The sequence below is a fragment of the Schistocerca serialis genome, chromosome 5 (assembly GCF_023864345.2).
Source record: "Schistocerca serialis cubense isolate TAMUIC-IGC-003099 chromosome 5, iqSchSeri2.2, whole genome shotgun sequence".
In the NCBI taxonomy this organism is placed as follows: domain Eukaryota; kingdom Metazoa; phylum Arthropoda; class Insecta; order Orthoptera; family Acrididae; genus Schistocerca; species Schistocerca serialis.
Window position 1 is genome coordinate 92554567 of NC_064642.1, and position 24292 is coordinate 92578858.

Below are 24292 nucleotides of genomic sequence, written 5' to 3' on the forward strand. Positions count from 1 at the left end.
TAAACCTCTCCATGATATACTATGCTTCTTTAGTAGCGACTAAGACTGGAGTTTGTAGAGCATCCCCGTAACACTTTCGCGCTTATTGTACGGTCGCCTGTAGACTCGCGCCGCTCTTCAAGAATGGTTCAAATGGCTCTGAGCACTATGGGACTTAGCTTCTGAGGTCATCAGTCCCCTAGAACTTAGAACTACTTAAACCTAACTAACCTAAGGACAGCACACACATCCATGCCCGAGGCAGGATTCGAACCTGCGACCGTAGCGGTCACGCGGTTCCAGATTGTAGCGCCTAGAACCGCTCGGCCGCGCCGCTCTTCGTTTGACTTTCTCTCTGACTGTTAATGCTACTTGGTAAGGGTCCCACTCACGAACAATACTCAAGAATCGGTCGGACAAGTGTTTCATGAGCCACTTCATATCCTTAAGATTCTTCCAATCAATTGAAGACGCCAAGTATTACCTCCATCGCTTTCATCCTGCTAAGCACTCCGTCTTCAGGCCACGAGTGGCCTACCGGTACCATCCGACCGTCGTGCCATCCTCGGGGGAGGATGCGGATAGGAGGGGCGTAGAGTCAGCACACGAGGCTGAGTGCACCCCGAAAAATGGCAACAGCGCATGGCAGCTTGGATTGTCACCCATCCAAGTGCCGACCACGCCCGACAGCGCTTAACTTCGGTGATCTCACGGGAACCGATGTAACCACTGCGGCGAGGACGTTGCCTTCATCCTGCTAAAAATAACTTATTGAACTCTATGTTCTAGGAAGTCCTGAATCCAGTCACAGTCCTGGTGGGTTACTATTTTGTTCACTGATCGGCGTACAGAACTGCATCGAATCCCTTCTGGATCTCAGGGAACACGGTGTCAGCTTGAGTGACTTTGGCTACAGAGCTCCGGAATTCGTGGACGAACAAATCGAACTGAGCGGCGCAAGATCTCTATAAATCGAATTCGTATCGGCTTTGATACAGGAGAGTCTCCTTTTTCCAGAAACGTTGTAACGCGTGAGCACAGAATATGTTCCACAATTCTACAACAAATTGATTTCAGCGATATCTATACAGCTATACATAGCATAAAAATGGATGTACGTATACAACGATGAGACAAAACATTATGACCACTGCCCACCACGAAGTTGTACGCTACCTATTGGCGCTGAGGGCACGTGACGCGGTCTAGGGAAGTACAGGGCTATTACAAATGATTGAAGCGATTTCATAAATTCACTGTAGCTCCATTCATTGACATATGGTCACGACACACTACAGATACGTAGAAAAACTCATAAAGTTTTGTTCGGCTGAAGCCGCACTTCAGGTTTCTGCCGCCAGAGCGCTCGAGAGCGCAGTGAGACAAAATGGCGACAGGACCCGAGAAAGCGTATGTCGTGCTTGAAATGCACTCACATCAGTCAGTCATAACAGTGCAACGACACTTCAGGACGAAGTTCAACAAAGATACGCCAACTGCTAACTCCATTCGGCGATGGTATGTGCAGTTTAAAGCTTCTGGATGCCTCTGTAAGGGGAAATCAACGGGTCGGCCTGCAGTGAGCGAAGAAACGGTTGATCGCGTGCGGGCAAGTTTCACGCGTAGCCCGCGGAAGTCGACGAATAAAGCAAGCAGGGAGCTAAACGTACCACAGCCGACGGTTTGGAAAATCTTACGGAAAAGCCTAAAGCAGAAGCCTTACCGTTTACAACTGCTACAAGCCCTGACACCCGATGACAAAGTTAAACGCTTTGAATTTTCGGCGCGGTTGCAACAGCTTATGGAAGAGGATGCGTTCAGTGCGAAACTTGTTTTCAGTGATGAAGCAACATTTTTTCTTAATCGTGAAGTCAACAGACACAATGTGCGAATCTGGGCGGTAGAGAATCCTCACGTATTCGAGCAGCAAATTCGCAATTCACTAAAAGTTAACGTGTTTTGTGCAATCTCGCGGTTTAAAGTTTACGGCCCCTTTCTCTTCTGCGAAAAAAACGTTACAGGACACGTGTATCTGGACATGCTGGAAAACTGGCTCATGCCACAACTGGAGACCGACAGCGCCGACTTCATCTTTCAACAGGATGGTGCTCCACCGCACTTCTATCATGATGTTCGGCATTTCTTAAACAGGAGATTGGAAAACCGATGAATCGGTCGTGGTGGAAATCATGATCAGCAATTCATGTCATGGCCTCCACGCTCTCCCGATTTAACCCCATGCGATTTCTTTCTGTGGGGTTATGTGAAAGGTTCAGTGTTTAAACCTCCTCTACCAAGAAACGTGCCAGAACTGAGAGCTCGCATCAACGATGCTTTCGAACTCATTGATGGGGACATGCTGCGCCGAGTGTGGGAGGAACTTGATTACCGGCTTTATGTCTGCCGAATCATTTGTGAATGCCTAAAAAATCTTTGAGTTTTTGTATGTGTGTGCAAAGCATTGTGAAAATATTTCAAATAATAAAGTTATTGTAGAGCTGTGAAATCGCTTCAATCATTTGTAATAACCCTGTATAAGATCGGAGAAGAGACGAATGGTGAATCATTCTAGCGGCGATAAGTGGAGCAAATGTGGAAAACCGCCGACTTCAGCATCTCGGGAATGGCGAAGCTGGTACACTGTTCACGTGCTGCTGTCGTGAGCATCTATAGAAAATGGATGAAGAACACTGAAACCAAGAGTAGGCGACAAGAAGATGGAAATCAATGTCTCATCACAGAACATAGGGATAAGAGACATACCCGCTCTGTAAAGGAGGATCAGCGGCGATCTGTGGCATATCTGACTACAGAGTACGGGGCTGGCACGGGAACAAGTGTTCTGGAGCACACCGTTAAGTGTTGAACATGGTGTTGCGTAGCAGAGTGTAAGTAGGCTGTTTATGTTTTCTTACTGGCAACGTTACGTAGCGCTCTGTATGAAAATCACTGACTGTGCTGTGTTTGTCTCTGGCGTTGTTCCATTGTGTCTAACTTTTGAAGCTTTTGTCCCATTTGTTGCATTAATTGTAATAACAATGTACTGGTGTCTGAAACATATTCCTCAGTGCTATTCGGCAATGCATTTGAACCGCCAATATTCGCATTTTGAAAAGCAGGAAATGTGTCTTGACTTATTTGAGAAAACGGCGAGGACGCAAAACCTGAATCTACAGTATTTGCAATATTGTGTTCTGTCATTTCGGATTCCTGAGGCGAGCTCTTGCCGACCAATCGATCGACAATGCTTCCCTGTTCACTAATTGTTTCACTGCCTACACCATTATTTGCAGCCCGTTCCATTTCCCTATGCACAATTACCAAATTACTACTTTGAACATTAGTTAATTCATTACCCGGCGGCGCTGATAAGCTATGCTCGTCGTCACTATTATTTCTCAGTTTACTTTGGAGCCTAGTGTTACGTTTTTCACACGCACGCCATTATTGTCACAATATATCACACGATAACACAGAAAAGCACAATTTGAAGAGCAAAAATAAGAGAACGCATTAACATAGCACTGAAAATAATATCCAGTTAATTGCAAGCGCAGCTGCGAAATACTTGGTGCAAATCTACATGCATGCCACAACTGTTTTACTGTACAAGAATGAAAAACTACAACTACAAAGGAAATTCTCTCTACAGTTACGCGCTAGCAATAAACAAAGACTGCACTAATTGCACAAACTACAAGAAAAAAATCAGAAGATTCCAGTGAGGTATCCTCGGATAAGGGTCGACATACGAAACGTCCCCTTAGAACAATTATACATAACTGTGCTTAAACTGACACTCAATATTTTTAGCGCAACGCAATCTGACTTTCAAAAATCCCTACAAAAGAATGGCCCTGACTAACATTAACCTATACCTTTCACAAACCATTTACCTCACAAAAATCTTCGTTACTCGAACTACTGCAAAAAGCGAGCGCCACTACTGCCAGCTAAATAAAAGATTCAAACTACTGAAGGCACTAACTACTGATAGGCACAGTAAGCAAAAGAAAGATTTTGATAGAGAGCAAACAATGTATTTACCTTAATATTGTTCAAAAGTCATATTATATATATCAGTTCATGACATCCAGTCTTACAAATGTCCAAATTCCGCCATCTCTCTCCCCACATCCACCACTGCTGGCGGCTCACCTCCAACTGTGCAACGCTACGCGCTGTTCACATCCAGCTGCCCAACACTACAACGGCAGACAACAATGCAAACTAGCCACAGACTGCACACAGCACAGCCAGTGATTTTCATACAGAGCGCGACGTAACGTTGCCAATAAGAAAACATAAACAGCCTACTTACAAGAGGACCTCTACGTGTTCCCGTGTTGACCCAACAACGCCGTCAGTTATGATCACAGTGAGCACGGGATCATCGAGACTGGAGCGCAGAGCAATAGAATCGTGTTGCCCGGTCGGACGAATCCCGTTTATAGTTAAACCAGGTCGACGTTCATGTCCAGAGCCGCCGTCATCCAGGCGAAAGGCAGCTACAGACATGCAGCGCGCCACTGATGCAGGTCAGTGGGATCAGTATTATGTTATGGGGGACGTTCGCCTGGGCTTCCAAGGAACCTGTGGTAGTAATCGAACTCCTTGTGCTTGATGTCTTCCTCAACAGAGATGGCATCTTCCAGTAGGATAACTGTCCATGTAACAAGGCCAGAACCGAGCTGCAGGGGTTTGAGGAACATGGCAGTGAACTCACGTTGATGTCTTGACCATTAGATTCGGCTTATGTTAATCGATGAAATCCAAATGCAAAACCGATTGGGCGCCAAATTCTCGCCCACAAATCAACCGCCCGTAAATTACGGGAAGTGTGTGACCTATGTGTAGGCGTCCCGTGCCACAAACCTCTGGAAACTTATCAAGTACTTGTCGAATCCATGGCACCCAGACTCTCTGCTGAATTGCGTTCCAGAAACAGACCAACATGCTTTTCAGTAGATGGTCATAAAGTTTTGGCTCACCGGTGTATATATATTTATGTATGTACCTTTCAAATTCAGCCAAACTTGATACACAAATCACTTACTGTCTGTATATCACCGCTGTGCGTGTGAGATCCACTTAACTATCAAAGGGGTTCGGATGGGGCTGAAAAGCAGAGTGGCCCATCACCCGCGAATACTCACTCATCCAGTATTTGAGAATCAAAACACTTAAAGACTTACAGCAAATCTTACGTCGACTTTCCAATTTTCACGAAAGTCCTCGATGAGGACGCCAACAAAATGATGAAAGAGAAAAGTTTATCGTTTACTACATTTTCCACCGTTCATTCACTAAAACTGCCGCATGAACCACGACGTTTTAATTACTTTTTTACTACTAACTCTATTAGCAACACATTTCGCAGGCAGTACCCACATATACAACTGAATGTACCTAGAAAAGGCATATCGCTGACGACACATAGTTCAGCAGATAATATACTATGTGATCAAAAGTATCCGGACACCTGGCTGAAAATGAGTTACAAGTTTGTGGCGCCATCCATCGGTAATGATTGTATTCAATATGGTGTTCGCCCACCCTTACCCTTGATGACAGCTTCCACTTTCGCAGACACCTTCAATCAGGTGCTGGAAGGTTTCTTGGGGAATGGCACCGACACTGCTGCTCGATTCTCCTGCAATTTGTATCCGCGCATGTACACAGGTTAAGGTTTAAAACAGTTTCGTTCTAATACGCTATGGCAAAGAGTCAATGGAAGGTTTGTCCTACATGAAAATGTGCCGGGTATCGCGTCAGGGCCTTGTCTATTATGAACAGCGAGAATACAGTCGCGATATCTGAGCAGTTTGTTGCAGAGATGAGTGTACTGAACACGGTAGCCCGTCGCGAGTTAACCGACTGCAAAGCGGTGCAAGAAGCGTTGGTCGTAGACTATCGGATATTACACAAGAATTCAGGTTTCCGAGGTCCACAGCGTCTAAGGGGGCTCTTCAGTACCGCAGAGACCATGTTATCACACGCCTAAATCATGGCACATCGTCGCCTCCTTCAACACATATAGAGCAATCTTCTCTTTGTCCTGAGTCAGAGCACCATCGATTTTAGTACGCGGCGTCACAACCTAATTAATACGGAGAAAAATACACGCCATGTGCTTCAGCCGTCTCGTATCTCAGTGCCTTCCCAACACTTCGGCCGCACTGTAGTTCATTAGCACATCGTTTTTATACGTATTTTAGCAGGACACCATGTCTCTGTAGCTTAACAGATACAACAGAGAACACCGCAGCCGAGAAATAGATGATGCTAAACATCCATCCAGCTGCCAAAAAGCGTGCACAGTGAAGTAGGTGAAAGCTGCTCCATTCAGATTCAGTCTGTCTGCGTCACCGTACGTTGGTCCTTTCTCCTACATCACCGAAGCTACAGTGCAGGTTTCGCCGCCGTCCGTATGAGAAGGCGGAGCAAAGTGGCACCACGAATATTAAGTGGGTCAACTGCACCTTCCCCTTCACTCATCCAAATGTATCGACATACGGCAAAAAATTTACTGTTGTATTAAAAATATCCACTCCATTACTTAAGTATACTCACACACATAGAGAAAATCTTAGGCATTCTTTGAATCCTTGCTTCGTTATTTTGGAGCATATGAATCGCGTAATGAAACTTTTACCTTTTACTCTGCACCTGAGTGGTGGCTGTTTCAAAACTTCCGAGAAAATTAGAACCTAGTGCTGGATGGGGACTCGAACGCAGAACTCTGTCTTTAGTGGGCAACATACTAACTCCCTAAGCTATATGGGCACAATCCATGACCACTCCTCGAAGTTGGACTAGGCCTGGTAAATGCCCTCAGTCACTCCTCTGCACAGTGAAAAATTTATTCTGGAAACGATCCACAGACTGGTTAAGCCGTTTCTCCGATGTATCCTTTCTTATGCAGGATGCTTTTGTGAAGTTCGGAAATGGGTGTTGGAAAAACTGAAGGCCTGACGCAACGTAGTGAGCTGTGCCTGGTTATTTCAGTTGGTAGAAGCATTCCTTGCGAAATGCAAGGTACCAGGTTCGAGTCATCATCTAAACACAGTGCAAATCTACCAGGGAGTATCATAAAATCTGTATGGTGGAACACCATGCATGATCAGCCGGAACCAGAGCTGGTCTCTGCTCCAATTATTTTCATGGAAGCTTTCATCTTATACAGGCAGTAACTGGTATAAGAAGAGATATTTTTATGTGTGGTACCTTAGTAGGTATACGCCTCAGTGTGTTGGTTGTTTTTCCTCTGCGTCGAATAGTTTTCCACAAACACGTCAGAAACTTTATTACCTGATGTTTTCTGCATGGCCGTAACTGCACCACAGAGTGGACTATACCTGTCAGTACCGACTAACCATTTTGGGTCCACGTGTCCACACTTAAATACTTGACCTACTGTTGAGGGAGAAATAGGCATCAATGGTTTACTCTTGCCACATACGTTTTGAGGTACTAACCAACTTAAAAACATACTACTCCTAATAGCTGCAACTATTAGTCTGAAAATGACGTATATACTGATGCAATGTTGCTCAGAACATCGTTCTCAGTCACCAACAGAAATATATGCACTAATACTCATTACAACCTGTATGATGTAATAATTCAAGTTGGCCCCCATACGAAAACAACCTTGCGAATTTGTCACTAACATACCAACTTGGTCCAACGTGCCCAGGTCTCTTTTCATAGCACTCTTCATCTTACCAGCAACGAAATCTACACCCATACTTGTTCCAGAGTCGTAAGTTGCTGTCTGAATTATCAGTTAGCTGTTGAATTTCTTGAGCTACACAGATGTATTGTAACATTTCCTCTTAAAAAAAATCTTCTTGATTCAATAAGATGAGACATTTCATCTGTGTAACGTGATACGATTTACAGACACGTGTCGAATCCATGAAGTCAAAAATGTGACCCCTGCACAGTTAGCAGTATCCATCCGTTACGAAAATGTTAGATAATTGGATTAAACTGTAGTCTTCCTTCTTTAAAAAGAGCTTAACGTGACCTCCGGATGAGGAAGCTTCAAATTTCTTCGTCAGAAACCGGCACCGACTTGGATGCCAATACCATTCCAACCCCGGCATAATTTTTAACGTTGTATCTCCGAAAAAATTCAGAATGAGCATACTGCTTGTTTCTCCCTGCCCCCAGTGGCTGATGACAACCATGCCATCTTCATTAAAAAATAGCCTGCGGTTCCGACTGCCGATCCGGCAAAATAGTACTAATTTGTCCAAATTAACTGTGAGACTGGGGCGTGCGAACTGCAAATTTCGGTGGACGCCATGGGCGCTTCGCAGCTGCGACGTGGCCCCGGACGTCCCATAGTTGGTGTGTGAGTCGGCTCATGCATTAAACAACTCGCTGCGGAACATCTGCCGTGAAATTAGTGGGTTTAGTCCGGCCGTCGTTAGAACAATACGTGGCTGCCGCGGTTTTCACCTCGTCACTATGTATGTAATCTCTATCAGCGCGGGCCAGCCTCCGGGAAACAAATTGAGGAGTGCTAAAAGCTTTCCCCCCCGACCACTTTCTCGATTACTCACCGAGTGTATCTAGGTGACTCACAGAGGCGCAAAAGACTGCACACTCGTGTTTTAGCAGCAAGTGTATTTCCCGCGGGAACACAACACTGGAAAGTACCACATGTGACATACGTTATGTTATGGGCACCTGTTTATGAACATCTGCCGACCGCGAGCTAAATTTAAGAAACTGGCTCTGAATGATAATGGATTCACACAACGCAGAACTGCTTAACTTGTGTAAAATTCTACTTTTTGCCTTGACAGCGCCTCAATATGTACAAAGTACGGCTGCCACATGTATCGTCTGTAGTAGCTCCAAGTCTAGTAGTCATCGCTGACAGATTGTATTTGCACCGAACCGGAATGGATCCCGGATCTTCAACTTTCACTCTGACACACGAGTAGTCCCAGCACAGTTCCCACGCCTTCGCAGCACCACCTCTCTGTACACAAGAGCCCAAACTCCACAGAAAAAAACTGTAATTGTTATTTTCATTTTGAATTACCCTGTATATTGTAACGTTCATTTATAAGGCCTCACAATCGAAGGACATTTAACAAGTATTTTAAATATTTCAGTTGGTTAAATTACCTAGCCGACATTTTATCCACTGATAAGGAGACAGTATACAGAGAAAAGATGCTACCAGGCAATGCAGCCTATTCAGCAAACACACTTGCATTAAAGAACTTTTTAATCATAAAAATAGCAAGTACCGTATTACCTTACACCACCAGTAGCAACACACGGGGAAGAACTTAGCATAAGCAGATACAAAGAAACGTAGGAGAATTTGAATGAAAAGTATACAGACCTATCAGTAAAGCAGATAGTGGACAAAATTGACATTTTTAAATTACAACAATTTGTGAAGATTGAAAGTGAAGACACGTGTTATCTCCGGGTAATATGAATTCAATCAGAACATACTGTGAATATTTAAAAATACTAGCGTAACACTTGCAGGCTTCTTCGGAGTTCAGATGTAAGAAGAAGGGTTAGTGAAGGCGGTAGTAATCAAAAACTTATATTATTTATTCGTGGGAACGCTATATCTCAGAATGCTTGACAATCTGAATAAGCTATTAGGGTACTTGTATCATCTGTTGCTCCGTTGACGGAGAAATCATCGCAGAAAGGGGTAGTACCTAGTTTGGCCGAGGTAGAAACGGTATGAGAGTGGCGTTGTAGAAGAAACCATTCGACTGCCGTATGGATCTTTCTAGCCTATATACTCGCATATTCTCGACATACTGTCGACTGCAACAGCGAACAGTACACTATAGAAATAATATATGTTTTAGTCTACTGTCGTAATTCTTTATTTTGTCTACCAAGTAGTATATCACACATCCACTTGGCAAGCGGGCAAGACAACTACGTGCCAGGGAAGGATCTGAGAATGGTAATGTGTATCGAAACGGGAACCCAGTAGGCAAATTACATGTTGCCACTACATACTAAAACATACATTATTTCTATACAATCGCGTTTATCTTTGCTAAAATGGTGAGCAGTAATTGAGACGACCTCTGGCGAATTTTTAACGAACTTTCTTGTTCAGTACGGAATGGCGAAAGCACTACTGAAAGACTAGATACTAAAGAAAATGACAGATACTAAAGAAAATTGCTACTACCGAAATAGTTTTATGGTAAGCGAAAAACGTCGGCAAACGTATATACCTATGTAAATGTCCTTAATGAGAGGGGTGGTTAACCTGGGTTTCTCCCGCATAGGAGACCATCATTTCTAATTAGTGTACGGTTCGACGGTTCGTTTAGATCACACTTGCAGCCGATTCACTCTCGTTTCAGGTTTGTTGATCTCAATAAAGTTTTCGACAACGTTAGGTGATACAGGACGACCATAAACCTCAAAACAAACAGAAATCCGCCGCAGAGAGAAAGAACATACAATACCTATAGGGGGCATTAAGAATAGAAAGTCAATATACAAAATGTTGTTATTAACAAAAGGTGTAGCCGTCATGCTGTCTTTCTCTGTCACTGTTCAATATTTTTGTAAAAACAAACACTGATAGGTAACGAAAGAGATAAAATTAAGCTTCAGGATGAAAGGCTATCGTAGAAAAGATTTGTTATACTCTGTGAAAGTGACGAAGAATTACATGACCAGTAGATTCCAATGAACAGTCCACAGAGCACATAGCATGAATTGAGAAAAAAGATAAGAAAGCCAAGAATACATTAATGAGATTAGTGAGAAACTTAGCAGAAAATATGGTGACCGATTAGTTGACGATTTAAGAGAATTGGGCGTAAAATAACATAAGACGGAAGAAGCAAGGAAGATAAAAGCAGCCTAGCACAGTCACACAAATCTTATTTCGGGGGAGCAATTTATGAGAAGATACTTCTGGAGCACAACATTACACCGATGTGAAACACGACTTTGGGAAAACCGAAGTGGAAACAGCAGTTTACGGAAAAGTGCTCTGAAATGTAAGTGAACAGATAGGAATCGACAAGGGAGGACATATGTGGAAAGCAGTAACTAGAAGAAGGTACGTGGTGATAGGAAGAGTGTTAAGACTTAGGAAAATAACATCAATGGTTCTATGGTTCTAGACGGAGGCGCAGATTTCAAAACTTGTAATGACAGATGGAGATCGGTATGGGTACAATAAATAATAGAGGACGTTGTGCTTATGCCACAGTGAACTTTGGAAACAAGGAAAGTAAAGTAGTGCAGGACATGCAGGAAGATTCCTTAGTTGAGTGAGTTGAGAACATAATATACAATTCTTCAGAAAGGATTTTCACTCTACAGAGGAATGTGCAAACGTACATACACAGTTTTAATAAGAAAGACTGTTTTACGTGGCACTCTTTCAATGCACTTAAACTTCCGCACCGTCTTTCCAACCAATGATTAACTCCGTGAGACCCGTAAAATTCGTTCTTACTGAATTCCTTGCTCGTGGGGATAAGTTTGTGACTTCCAGTGGTCTAGAATACTCCTCTTTTTTGAGTAAGTAGTGGAGTTCTTTTTCCGACTAATGACATGAATGTCACGTCACACCAGAGCTATTTATACAGAGGTATTCACTCCGCCTACATGGGCCCGCCGTATGTGTCGACAAGAAAGAACCACCAGAGACGCGAGCGGTGGCGGTTTGAGCTATAATTACTGGAATGTGTCACCATTTTCTGCCCTGGGCCGTATACTTAACTCAAAACTAATATTATACATGCCAGTGCCCGTCCAGAGTATCAGTTATTACAGGACTGCGGTAATGAAGAATCCCAGGGCGGGCCGTGCTAGCGTCTCTAAATGAAACGGACAGCGCTAAATGACGATGAACTCTACCTGATAACACCAAATCGATCGGGCAGAGCGCTTCGCTAAGTAGTTATAAATTTAAAGACAGTCGCTACGTAATAGCACGGTTATTTGGGAGCAAGAAAAAAGGCAGCTGTAGACAAGTTATGAAGAATTCACTGTTCTGCGAACGAAACGCGATGTAATTTCAAGAATGCAGGTGTATAGTCTTAGTCGCGCTAGATCCTCGACTACAAGTACTGGCTTATTACTTACTACCACGCTATAATGAATTACTTCAGATTTTAAATTTGCGTACAATACGATCAGTTTGAAGCCCACAAGACTTAAGTAGCCATATTTAAATTGACTCATGCTACCAATTGTAGGGACACCAACAGTTGAACGAGGACTGCGGACGAAAGAAGGAATGACAGTCAGAAAAATCCCAACGACCGACTGCTTACGTATCGCACGTCTTTGGATTTGTAATTTGGCACGTACCTACGTTTTCAGATTTTTATTTTTGTTTATTTATTTTATTTTTTTACAGGGTATGCTTATTTATTAGACCTGGTACTCTCTTATTGGAAATTTTCAAGATTGTTTGTCATATAAACTGAAGCTGTTACCTGCGTGAGAGAAAAATATCTGTGCTTTTGATCCCGACGGATAGTAAATATTCTGTTCAAAACATCAAGTGATCACAGTTTTCTCCAAAACACATTGGAATGTTGCTAATAAAGTAGACCTAACAGCAGAAGAAAGAATTTACAAATGTGCTACTGATACCATCAGTTGGTATAGCCCATACAAAAGCGTAATAGGTATTCGCAAGGAACCCTTGGAAGGAAGTCGATGTTGCTGTGACGAAACTGTTGACCGGATTCAGAGAACTAGTACGCGAGGTAGACTGAGCAACAATTCTAATGCGTCCATTGTGCGCAGCGCGGGCAAGGTAAGATTTATTTGGACGGCTACATAGACTTCTAAACAGTCACTTTTCCTTTTTCTGTAAATGAACGGAATAGAACAGAAAGTCGTAAACTTTGGTACAACCTAACCCCACAATGTGTCTTACGTAGTATGTATGTAAATGTAAATTTAGTTAAAGCTGCAGCTAAACTAATTTAAAAGGAACTTGTAATATTGTTTACTGAATGTTTCAAAGAGAGAAAGTTTCTCAAAACTGGAACGACACTGTAATTATTCTACTTCACAGGAAAGAATGAAGACCGAACCAAAAAACATTTCTTCCTGTCTCCATTCTCTAAGTAAACTTCAAGGTAGTCACTAAAACAGTCACCAGCCTCATAGAAATGGTGTGTTACATTTTCTCGGCCTGATTGATTAATGGTGTGTTTCTGGCTATACAGCCAAATTGTTGTTTCCACGTCACGCACAATGTTTTGGCGAGGACCACTCATCTTCCGCAGAATATGCTCATGTCCTGAGAGTAGGGCCTAAGTATATATTAAACGTTATATTCCATTACTCATAGCACTTAAGTGTACATAGCATGTTATTTTTGATGTATTTTTCTGTACAAACGTAAATCAAAAGTCCGTTCTGTGGTTTCTGTATGTATATTCGGGCTAATCTCACGAACTTCTGAAGGGATTTTGATATCGTTTTCATTAGTAGAGAGGCTGATTTACGAGGAAGTTTTGTGTGTGTAACTTATAAAAATTTTGTGCAAATTGTTTGAACTGTGATGAATTAAAATACCCTACTGCTGTGCAAACGATGGGATTACCATCTAGCAGTGAATGTCAGAACTCCTTGGTATCACTCAGAAATACTGTGCGCCCAGGAGATAGGCGTAAGGCCGTCTGACTACAACGCCAGGCCGACGGGAACTACTGCCGTCTTCGTAAACAACACGCGTCGCGGAATATATCAGGTATCAAGCTGATAGGAATACAGAATTGATGTTTAAGGGGTGTGATGAGGACTTTGGGAAGTGGTCAGACAGAAAAGTTTGAGCTGGAGTGGCACTGGAGCTGGAACAGGCAGCACGGTAGTTTGCAACTGCCATCATTCTCACAATGTTAAATATGAAACAGCTAGCATTCGCGCCTCAGGACTTAGCTGTCACGTGAGGCGTAAATCGTTTAACTTCTATGAAAGTATTGATATTCAGTTACCTAAAGTTGTTATCTGAATTCTAATCATAATAATACGCTGTGATCCGTAAACAAAACTGCTACAGTGCCAGGCCAATTGTCTGGCTCTTGTTAAAGTATGGCCGAGTCGACGCAAAACAGTTAGTCTATACTGACTGGCGTAGTCCACTCACTGGTGGAGCTACGACCATGCACAAAACATCAGCCAGTAAATTATGTGATGTGTTTGAGGTAAGACAATTTAATGCAGAGAAAAAACAATTCACCCACTAAAATGGGCACACATAAAGGTACCAATGAACACAATATCTGCATTTAAACCTTTAACGTCCTGTATATACACGATACCAGTTTAATTGGATTTCATCGGGATAGTGAGAAACTCACGTCAGAAAGACTAGTCAGGCAAAGTGATTTCATATCAGGAAATTTATTCCAAGCTATCTTTTTCCAAAAAAAGTTCTAATGAATCACACCTGAACTACATCCATTTTGAGGTTTACACTGTACTGTTTAACTGGTGGGTTGGTTGATTTGGCCGGCTGTTGTGGCCGAGCGGTTCTAGGCGCTTCAGTCTGGAACCGCGCGACCGCTACGGTTGCTGGGTCGAATTCTGCCTCGCGCATTGATGTGTGTGATGTCCTTAGGTTAGTTCGGCTTAAGTAGTTCTAAGTTCTAGGCGACTGATGACCTCAAATGTTAAGTCCCATAGTGCTGAGAGCCACTTGAACCATTGGGTTGATTTGGGGGAGGGGACCAAATAGCGAGGTAGTCGTCCCATCGGATTAGGGAAGGATGGGGAAGGAAAATTCTCTTTCAGAGGAACCATCCTGGCATTTGACTGAAGCGATTTAGGGAAATCACGGAAAACCTAAATCAGAATGGCCGGACGCGTCCTCCTGAATGCGAGTCCAGTGTGCTAACCACTGCGCCACCCCGCTGTGGTGTACTTTTTGCCGTAATGCAAATACACATCAGCCTCCTACGAAAGAATAGCGTAAATTTGAAAATGGATTTCTACCCTGATTTCTTAAAAAATAATTACGTATTATCAACAAACCGAAAAAAATTCAGGAGCTACGTGGACCTATATTACTAAAGAGTACAACAGACAAAAAATTTAAGAGACACCTTTGTTCAGCAGCGAATGTCGAACAGATGCTGGTTTTAGCGATATGCAGATAACAGATTTTATCGAGTCAAACTGTCCATGAGGGTATTATGCGCTACTGGGACGAAGGTGGCCAGCATATTATTCTGTGAGCTTAATTTCGATTAATACTCGTATCTCTTATTAGACTAATAGTCATTGTGCAGCGTGAACAGAAAAAATCCTTTTAGGTTTCCTTTTTTTCTGTATTTGCACCCATGTTGAATTTTGATTTGATAAGATTCCTTTTTTTTTTGTGGCACGCTGTATATCTCATTTTATCGTCAGATTCTTCTGAAGTTTTTCATCATGTGTTAGGTTAGTTATATTGCGAAATTCTCTCCTCTTTCGCCGTATTATGTAGAAGAAATGGTGGTTTAAAGTTGCCGCAGAAACACTAAAAGATGCCGGAGAGTAACACGTAGTGAATAAAAAGTAAAATAAATCAACTTGTCGCAATCATTTTTTAGCAGTACAGGCCTCTGTAATCAGTGTATTTTTCTCAGTAGCCACTGAGGTATCCTGAAGGTGGTAAGAAATGTCATTCCACCTTGCAAGAAGCTGTTGCAGTGTGGACGAAGGAACAGCTCGGAATTCCTTCTGTGCTCTACACCCCGTTACGGCAGATCCTTAATCTGGACTTACGACGCAGCCGGTGGACATTACGTCGTTACCTGCCTTAATGCCAACTTATTTGTGACTTTATGCTTGAACTGTACACCTTGCAAAACCCCTACAGTTGGACTAAAGTTGCATTTCTTGCTTTGATTTACCCATCTCAAACATACTTAACCAATGACGTTGTATGATATTATCACTGTGTGAAAGTTAATGAGTCATTACGGGAGAAGCTCAAATTTGACAACTGTTAGCGGAGCATAGAGAAAGCGAAACAGTTTGCAGGTCTACAACAGACGCACATCTGTATGTATCATAATAAGCATTAGAACGATATGCAGCAAATTAAAAAAAAAATTAAAATTTTTCTAAAACGTTTACGCTGTCGGGTTCTTATTAATTAGTAAATAATTTTAAATCAAAAAAGATTTTCATCAACGAAGAATATTTTGATATAGTATCTGAGTAATGAAAACGTCCACGAAATACATCAAGAGCAGCAAAACTGTAAACGGAATAGTTTCCTGTTGAAAATGTGTACAATTCTGATAGACATCGTGGACCTCTTTTTTTTGTTTTTTTTGTTAAAATTTTGAAACAGAGCCATCTTTGAGAACGTGGCATGTTTTTAAATGCCTCACATCGAAGTAAACTACAGGAGCGTAGAGACACATACCAAACAGTTCCAAATAATAAATACACGAAATTTCATGACAGCATCAGAAGTTTGCATATTTCACAGCAGAAGAGCATAAAAATATCTATTACGCATGTCAAGTTAGGGGCAGGCAGCAGATTTGATTTAAACGACAGCTAAAATTTAACGTGTGAATAATGTGATAAATTATAACACAAAAATCATAATTTCTGTGCAGTTGGCACATCGACAGAAATGAAACGAGATACCCTCACTTTCAAGGAACTATTTGTGGCGTATTATTTCTCAGTTGTTATCACGACATTTCACTGTGTCCTTCCGCTAAGTTTCACCAAAATTGAATTGTTCAATGCCAACGGACGAGGCGTTCACTGCAGGCGCGTTCTTGCACTCCGAAAAACAAATGTCATGTAGGGATTCTGACAAAAATGAATGAGATCATTGCTGCAGATTTGTGTTCTTAAGGAATATGTTTAGTTGATGGTGGCTTCCGTCGAGGTAGGTCCTTGTTGAGTTTACCCATGTCTGCATTCCTTCGTCCCAATTTAAAAAATATCTGCACGTCGTTTACCGCGAGATTGTGTGAAAAACCTTTCCGGGTGATTGTAGCGACCCTACTTAACCGTTAAAACGGTGCCGTTATTACCACAGTTAGTATAACTCAATTAAAAAACAGAAATTAACAATATTACCCAAGAACTTGATCAAAATATGTAGCTCAATACCTATATTCGAATACGTCAGAGCGGCAGACTAGCAGTTGCAAAACAAAGAGTAAAATTCTGACGACCAATGCTACAAACGCATACTTAGCATGTACGTAGAACCAATCTCACAGGAATGTCAAAGTTATTTGATAAATACTGTAATTGTAAAGTGAAAAATGTGATTTTAAATATTCATTTATTTACAGATGATCGCGGTATATCTAGCCATTTAGGAGACAACTAGCAATTCACAACGAATAAACTGAGGAATGTAGTCAAAGGATTTAATATTTGGCACAAAAACAATGATGATGGGCTTTGGTAGGAAAAGAACATTTCAACACAAAAGCAGTTGTAAATGATAAAACTACAGAACAAGTATGCCGTTTGTTACATAACTAGTAATGTATCGTAGTGCGGGTGAATGTAGACGAAAAAATAAAAGAATTTCAAAGAACATGTGGTACAATTTACAGGCTATTGAGAGAGAAATCTCTTAAATAAAAAAAAATAAAAATTTAAAAGTTGATGGCTAACCCTCATTGTCTTACGGTAGCGAAAAAGAGACATTAAACGGATCAAATGAAAGCATATTAGAAACTTCCGAGATGATACTTTGAAGGGCTGTGGTACGCTACACACTCTTGGATAAAAGAAGAAATAAGTAATGAGATACAGTGGTAACTGAAACTTTTAATACCAATTACATAATACAGGACAATAAACTGAAGTGGAAGGATATAATGAACGAAACGTCACCACAGAACCCAAAAAATCTTGATGGAGGATTAAATAATACAATAGGATGCAGGAAGATCTTTCAGGTTTGAGAACAAAGTAGAAAAGACCTACAGGCTCAAACTTTTATGCTGATGATAACCCATTTACAAATTCTATACCGAAGTCTATCTCACTATAAAAATGATGACGTTGAGCGATGAGACGGCAGTACTGGAACGTGGGGTCTACTGAGCGAGAAACTAAGGTTAGTAATTTTTTTATATAAAGAACTGAAACGGACTTCATTTCCTTTATCACACACACATAGCTAACATTGCTGGTACGAATAATTCATTATTATCGTTGAGATTTGGATGCCTGCTGACGTGACGCCAAAAACAAACATTACTGATTAAGAAGGTTCGTCTATATAGAAGAATGACAATTATTTCTGTATACGTCGGTATATTTTCCGCTAATTTATCCGATTTATATTTTTCTTGACTTGCTGACGTTGTCATTATATTTTTACATATGGCTTGTTTGAAGAATATACCAGCAGATAGGAGTAATGCTGCACCCTTTTTCAATGCGTGCACGACCTGCTTCTACGTAGCTTAGGAATTCAATAAATATCTAACTGCCTGAGAAAAGCTGACGGACTTCAGTGGTTGACAGAGAGGTCTCATCTTGATGGAGCGTGTTATACCGGTTCACTTGTCTACACATGTCAGCACATGACGAGCAGAAGAGTGCTCTTCACGGCAGAGGGAGACAGGTCACAGATCTCGATGTAATACTGTTGAATCCAAAGATGTTTCACTAGTTTCGTGTTACTTTATATCCCACAAACGCTCTTTGTTTTCTTAGTACTAATGTACGGGTAAAATCTAATTTATTTAAAGCTACGAGAAAATGACTCAAATATGCCGCAACCAGTTTATCCGCGTATATTAATGGAAATTTAACTATGAAAGCTTTCGTGCGTCATGTCTGGATAGCTTAGTTGGTAACGGCATTGCCCGCGTAATCTAACAAGGGGAGACCACGACGTTGGGATCAGAGATTTACTTCAGACTTTATACAGCTTTAGACGGCCATTAGAACAACATAATATGCAAGTAGTAAGGTGCAATAGTCTGGCAATTCCCAGAAAATCGCAAGAGAAGTTTTACGCGTCTATTACGTATCGGATATATCTGTGCGTAGATGCCGAACGTTAAAGCGCGTGCTGGCCAAGCGGTTCCCAAAAATGTTTTGCAGACGAAATGGTGGTACTGTGGTTAATGTCTTGGCTTGTTAATTTTTGCCGCGTTGGGTAGCCGCGTGGTCTAGGACGTCTTGTCACGGTTCGCGCGGCAAGCCCCGTCGGATGTTCTAGTCCTCCCTCGGACATGAGTGCGAGTGTGTGTTGTCCTTAGGGTAAGTTAGTTTAAGTTAGATAAAGTAATATGTAAGTCTAGGGGCCGATGGCCTCAGCAGTTTTGTCCCATAGGATCCTACAACAAAATTTACAAAATTTGCCAATTGCTGCTGCCGGCACGGTAGCTCAGCGTGTTCAGTCAGAAGATTAGCTGCCCTCTGTAATTAAAAAAGCTGAGTGAACGGATCAACGATAAACTTGAACAGGTGTCATGAGACGTCCGCCCCGAACAAATGCAACGAACAATAACGAACAAAATGAAATTAGCAAAAATGAAAAAAAAAAAGGTTGTTTGCGTTCGAGCTTTGTAACACGGACGAGTGTGAATCAACGGTTCGACTACCGCTCACAATTATTCGTAATCTACGTTTTTTTAACACTGCTCATATTATTTTATTTATGACATGTGAGATGTAATATACTTAAATGAACCACGTGTATTTGCACGAAGATTTACTGAATTTCATGTTACTTGCCTACTTTCTAATTTTAATTAAATTTAATTATTTATACATACATATTTATAACTGTAGGCAAGTAAATGAAGGAACACACAGAGTTTTCCTGAAAATGTATGCCTACTGTGATTTGCGAAACACCGTATACATGCAATCTGTTAAGGTACCCGGAACTACATTGCACCTCGAAGATTCGAGCTGGAGACACAGAGGCGAGCCCCATTTGGCGGTTAACGTGCGTAGCGGTGAGACATTGCTAAAGTAGCAATAACGAATAGCGTAGGTGCAAATATTTCGAATATCACAGAATTTACACTTGCACTACAAAAATGGCCTTGTGAGGCCCCAGGAGTAGACAACATTCTGTTAGAACTACTGACAGCCTTGGGAGAGCCAGTCCTGACAAAACTCTACCATGTGGTGAGCAAGATGTATGAAACAGGCGAAATACCCTCAGACTTCAAGAAGAATATAATAATTCCAATCCCAAAGAAAGCTGGTATTGACATATGTGAAAATCACCGAACTATCAGTTTAATAAGTCACAGCTGCAAAATACTAACGTGAATTTTTTACAGACGAATGGAAAAAGGGGCAGAAGCCGACCTTGGGGAAGATCAGTTTGGATTCCGCAGAAATATTGGAACACGCGAGGTCAATACTGCCCCTACGACCTATCTTAGAAGCTAGATTAAGAAAAGGCAAACCTACGTTTCTAGCATTTGTAGACGTATAGAAAGATTTTGACAATGTTGACTGGAATACTCTCTTTCAAATTCTGAAGGTGGCAGGGGTAAAATATAGGGAGCGAAACGCCATTGACAATTTGTACAGAAAGCAGAGTCGAGGGGCATGAAAGGAAAGCAGTGGTTGGGAAGAGGGAGTGAGACAGGGTTGTACCCTCTCCCCGATGTTATTCAATCTGTATTTGAGCAAGCAGTAAAGGAAACATTAGAAAAATTCGAACTAGGTCTTAAAAATCACGGAGAAGAAGGAAAAACTTTGAGGTTCGCCGATGACATTGTAATTCTGTCAGAGACAGCAAAGGACTTGGAAGAGCAGTTGAACGGAATGGACAGTGTCTTGAAAGGAGGATATAAGATGAACATCAACAAAAGCAAAACGAGAATAATGCAATGTAGTCGAATTAAGTCGGGTGATGCTGAGGGAATTAGATTAAGAAATGAGACACTTAAAGTAGTAAAGGAGTTTTGCTATTTGGGGAGCAAAATAACTGATGATGGTCGAAGCAGAGGGGATACAAAATGTAGACTGGCAATGGCAAGGAAAGCGTTTCTGAAGAAGAGAAATTTGTTAACATCGAGTATAGATTCAAGTGTCAGGAAAGCGTTTCTGAAAGTATTTGTATGGAGTGTGGCCCTGTATGGAAGTGAAACATGGACGATAAATAGTTTGGACAAGAAGAGAATAGAAGCTCTCCAAATGTGGTGCTACAGAAGAATTCTGAAGATTAGGTGGGTAGATCACATAACTAATGAGGAGGTATTGAACAGAATTGAGGAGAAGAGGAGTTTGTGGTTCAATTTGACTAGATGAAATAATCGGTTGGTAGGACATGTTCTGAGGCATCAAGGAATCACAAATTTAGCATGGGGGGGAAGCGTGGAGGGTATAAATCGTAGAGGGAGACCAAGAGATGAATACACTAAGCAGATTCAGAACGATGTAGGTTGCAGTAGGTACTGGGAGATGAAGAAGCTTGCACAGGATACAGTAGCATGGAGAGCTGCATCAAACCAGTCTCAGGACTGAAGACCACAACAACTACAAAAATGAATGTATGAGCGGGAGTCGTACCGTCGCCTCATACACGTGTGTCTTACGAAGCTCGAATGCTACGCAGATACATCAGTCATAAAACAGACTTGCTAAACTTCTCTTGCAATTTTCTCGGAATTGCCAGAGTAGTGCACCTTACCACTTGCAGATTACGTTGTTTTATGGCCGACTAAAGGTGTACAAAATTTGAAGTAAATTGTCGTAGACTCCCGGCACACATTTGTGATCTGACAGGAAGTTTCGTAATGAAATTTCTCAAAGACACGTCATCGCTGTGACTGTGGAAGCGCGGCTGTTCCAAAGAAAGTACGCCGATCTAGCGAGAAGACCGATGCTTCCCACTTGTCTGTGAGTGAAGGAGAGCTGCAGCAGCGCCGCGGCGAGTGCGGAAGCGGAGTGAGTAGCGCAGCCAGCAGTGGTCCTCACCTGAGCCGCGAGCGCCAAGCAGTCGCACCGCATGTCTGGCCAGCACTGACGCCCGCGGGCTGCGGCTCGGGAGGAGAGGAGAGAAGAGAGCAGGGAGCTTATCGCGCCTTCTGGGAACGCGTTGCTGCAGCCGCGTCGCCAAACCGGGGCTTCCGGGCCGCGTCACGCCACGCCGGACCTGACGTCCAGCAGCCGTCAGCTGGACGCTCCGGCGGCACCGCAGTCGCCCTACTGTGCGAGCCACGTTCGGACAGTAACTTTACGACTGGAACACTCCCCTTGACCCTTTGCAGCTGCATAATGTCGCAGTTGTACGTACGCGTCGTGGTTCGCGGCCCCAAGACCTCTCAGTAGTGTGTCATCCCGCTTCGTGATGTACATGCACCATCTACAGGGTGTTACAAAAAGGTACGGCCAAACTTTCAGGAAACATTCCTCACACACAAATAAAGAAAAGATGTTATGCGGACATGTGTCTGGAAACGCTTACTTTCCATGTTAGAGCTCATTTTAGTTTCGTCAGTATGTACTGTACTTCCTCGATTCACCGCCAGTTGGCCCAATTGAAGGAAGGTAATGTTAATTTCGGTGCTTGTGTTGACATGTGACTCATTGCTCTACAGTACTAGCATAAAGCACATCAGAACGTAGCATCAACAGGTTAGTGCACATCACGAACGTGGTTTTGCAGTCAGTGCAATGTTTACAAATGCGGAGTTGGCAGATGCCCATTTGATGTATGGATTAGCACGGGACAATAGCCGTGGCGCGGTACGTTTGTATCGAGACAGATTTCCAGAACGAAGGTGCCCGACAGGAAGACGTTCGAAGCAATTGATTGGCGTTTTACGGAGCACGGAACATTCCAGCCTATGACTCGCGACTGGGGAAGACCTAGAACGACAACACCTGCAATGGACGAGGCAATTCTTCGTGCAGTTGACGATAACCCTAATGTCAGCGTCAGAGAAGTTGCTGCTGTACAAGGTAACGTTGACCAAGTCACTGTATGCAGACTGCTACGGGAGAACCAGTTGTTTCCGTACCATGTACAGCGTGTGCAGGCACTATCAGCAGCTGATTGGCCTCCACGGGTACACTTCTGCGAATGGTTCATCCAACAATGTGTCAATCCTCATTTCAGTGCAAATGTTCTCTTTACGGATGAGGCTTCATTCCAACATGATCAAATTGTAAATTTTCACAATCAACATGTGTGGGCTGACGAGAATCCGCACGCAATTGTGCAATCACGCCATCAACACAGATTTTCTGTGAACGTTTGGGCAGGCATTGTTGGTGATGTCTTGATTGGGCCCCATGTTCTTCCACCTACGCTCAACGGAGCACGTTATCATGATTTCATACGGGATACTCTATCTGTGCTGCTAGAACATGTGCCTTTACAAGTACGACACATGTCGTTCGTGCAAGATGGGGCTCGTGCACATTTCAGTCGAAGTGTTCGTACGCTTCTCAACAACAGATTCGGTGACTGATGGTTTGGTAGAGCGGACCACTTCCATGGCCTCCACGCTCTCCTGACCTCAACCCTCTTGACTTTCATTTATGGGGGCATTTGAAAGCTCTTGTCTACGCAACCCCGGTACCAAATGTAGAGACTATTCGTGCTCGTATTGTGGACGGCTGTGATACAATACGCCATTCTCCAGGGCTGCATCAGCGCATCAGGGATTCCATGCGACGCAGGGTGGATGCATGTATCCTCGCTAACGGAGGACATTTTGAACATTTCCTGTAATAAAGTGTTTGAAGTCACGCTGGTACGTTCTGTAGCTGTGTGTTTCCATTCCATAATTAATGTGATTTGAAGAGAAGTAATAAAATGAGCTCTAACATGGAAAGTAAACGATTCCGGACACATGTCCACATAACATATTTTCTTTCTTTGTGTGTGAGGAATGTTTCCAGAAAGTTTGGCCGTACCTTTGTGTAACACCCTGTATATTACTACACGACTGAAATGGTCGTCCAATCACCCAGTACCAGCTGCTCGTTGCCTAACGGTTTCCAGGGGCAACAGACGGTCCGAAAAGTAAAAATTATCAATATACCGCAGCAAAACTATAGTTTTCCTTTATTTCATTTGGTTACTGACCGAACTTAAAAATTGAATTGTTAGAAGTAAAACAGAAAGTCGGAAGTGAGGCGTGCGGTCATTTTTAATGATTTTCCTTAATATGACTAAAAATTCTGATACGTCACAAATTGTAGTCACTAGATGTTAATGAGAGCCTTTTATTTTCATAACGTGTTTCGGGCTTGGCCCTTCATCAGGTAACCTGCTAAATTAATAACACATTTTTGTTACACAATTATGAATGCGTACGGAAAAGTATTAACAGAAAGATTTTAAAACCAAAAT

General features: G+C 42.4%; 1 protein-coding gene across 1 annotated transcript in view; it reads right to left on the reverse strand.

The window, feature by feature from the left end:
* LOC126481764 (dendritic arbor reduction protein 1-like) overlaps window positions 1–21939 on the reverse strand; it is a 191124-nt gene extending 169185 nt beyond the window's left edge. The window contains exon 1 of the mRNA XM_050105719.1: window positions 21907–21939. Within this exon, the coding sequence (XP_049961676.1) occupies window positions 21907–21939 (33 nt within the window). The remainder of the gene's footprint in view (window positions 1–21906) is intronic.
* Between the last annotated feature and the right edge of the window lie 2353 nt (window positions 21940–24292).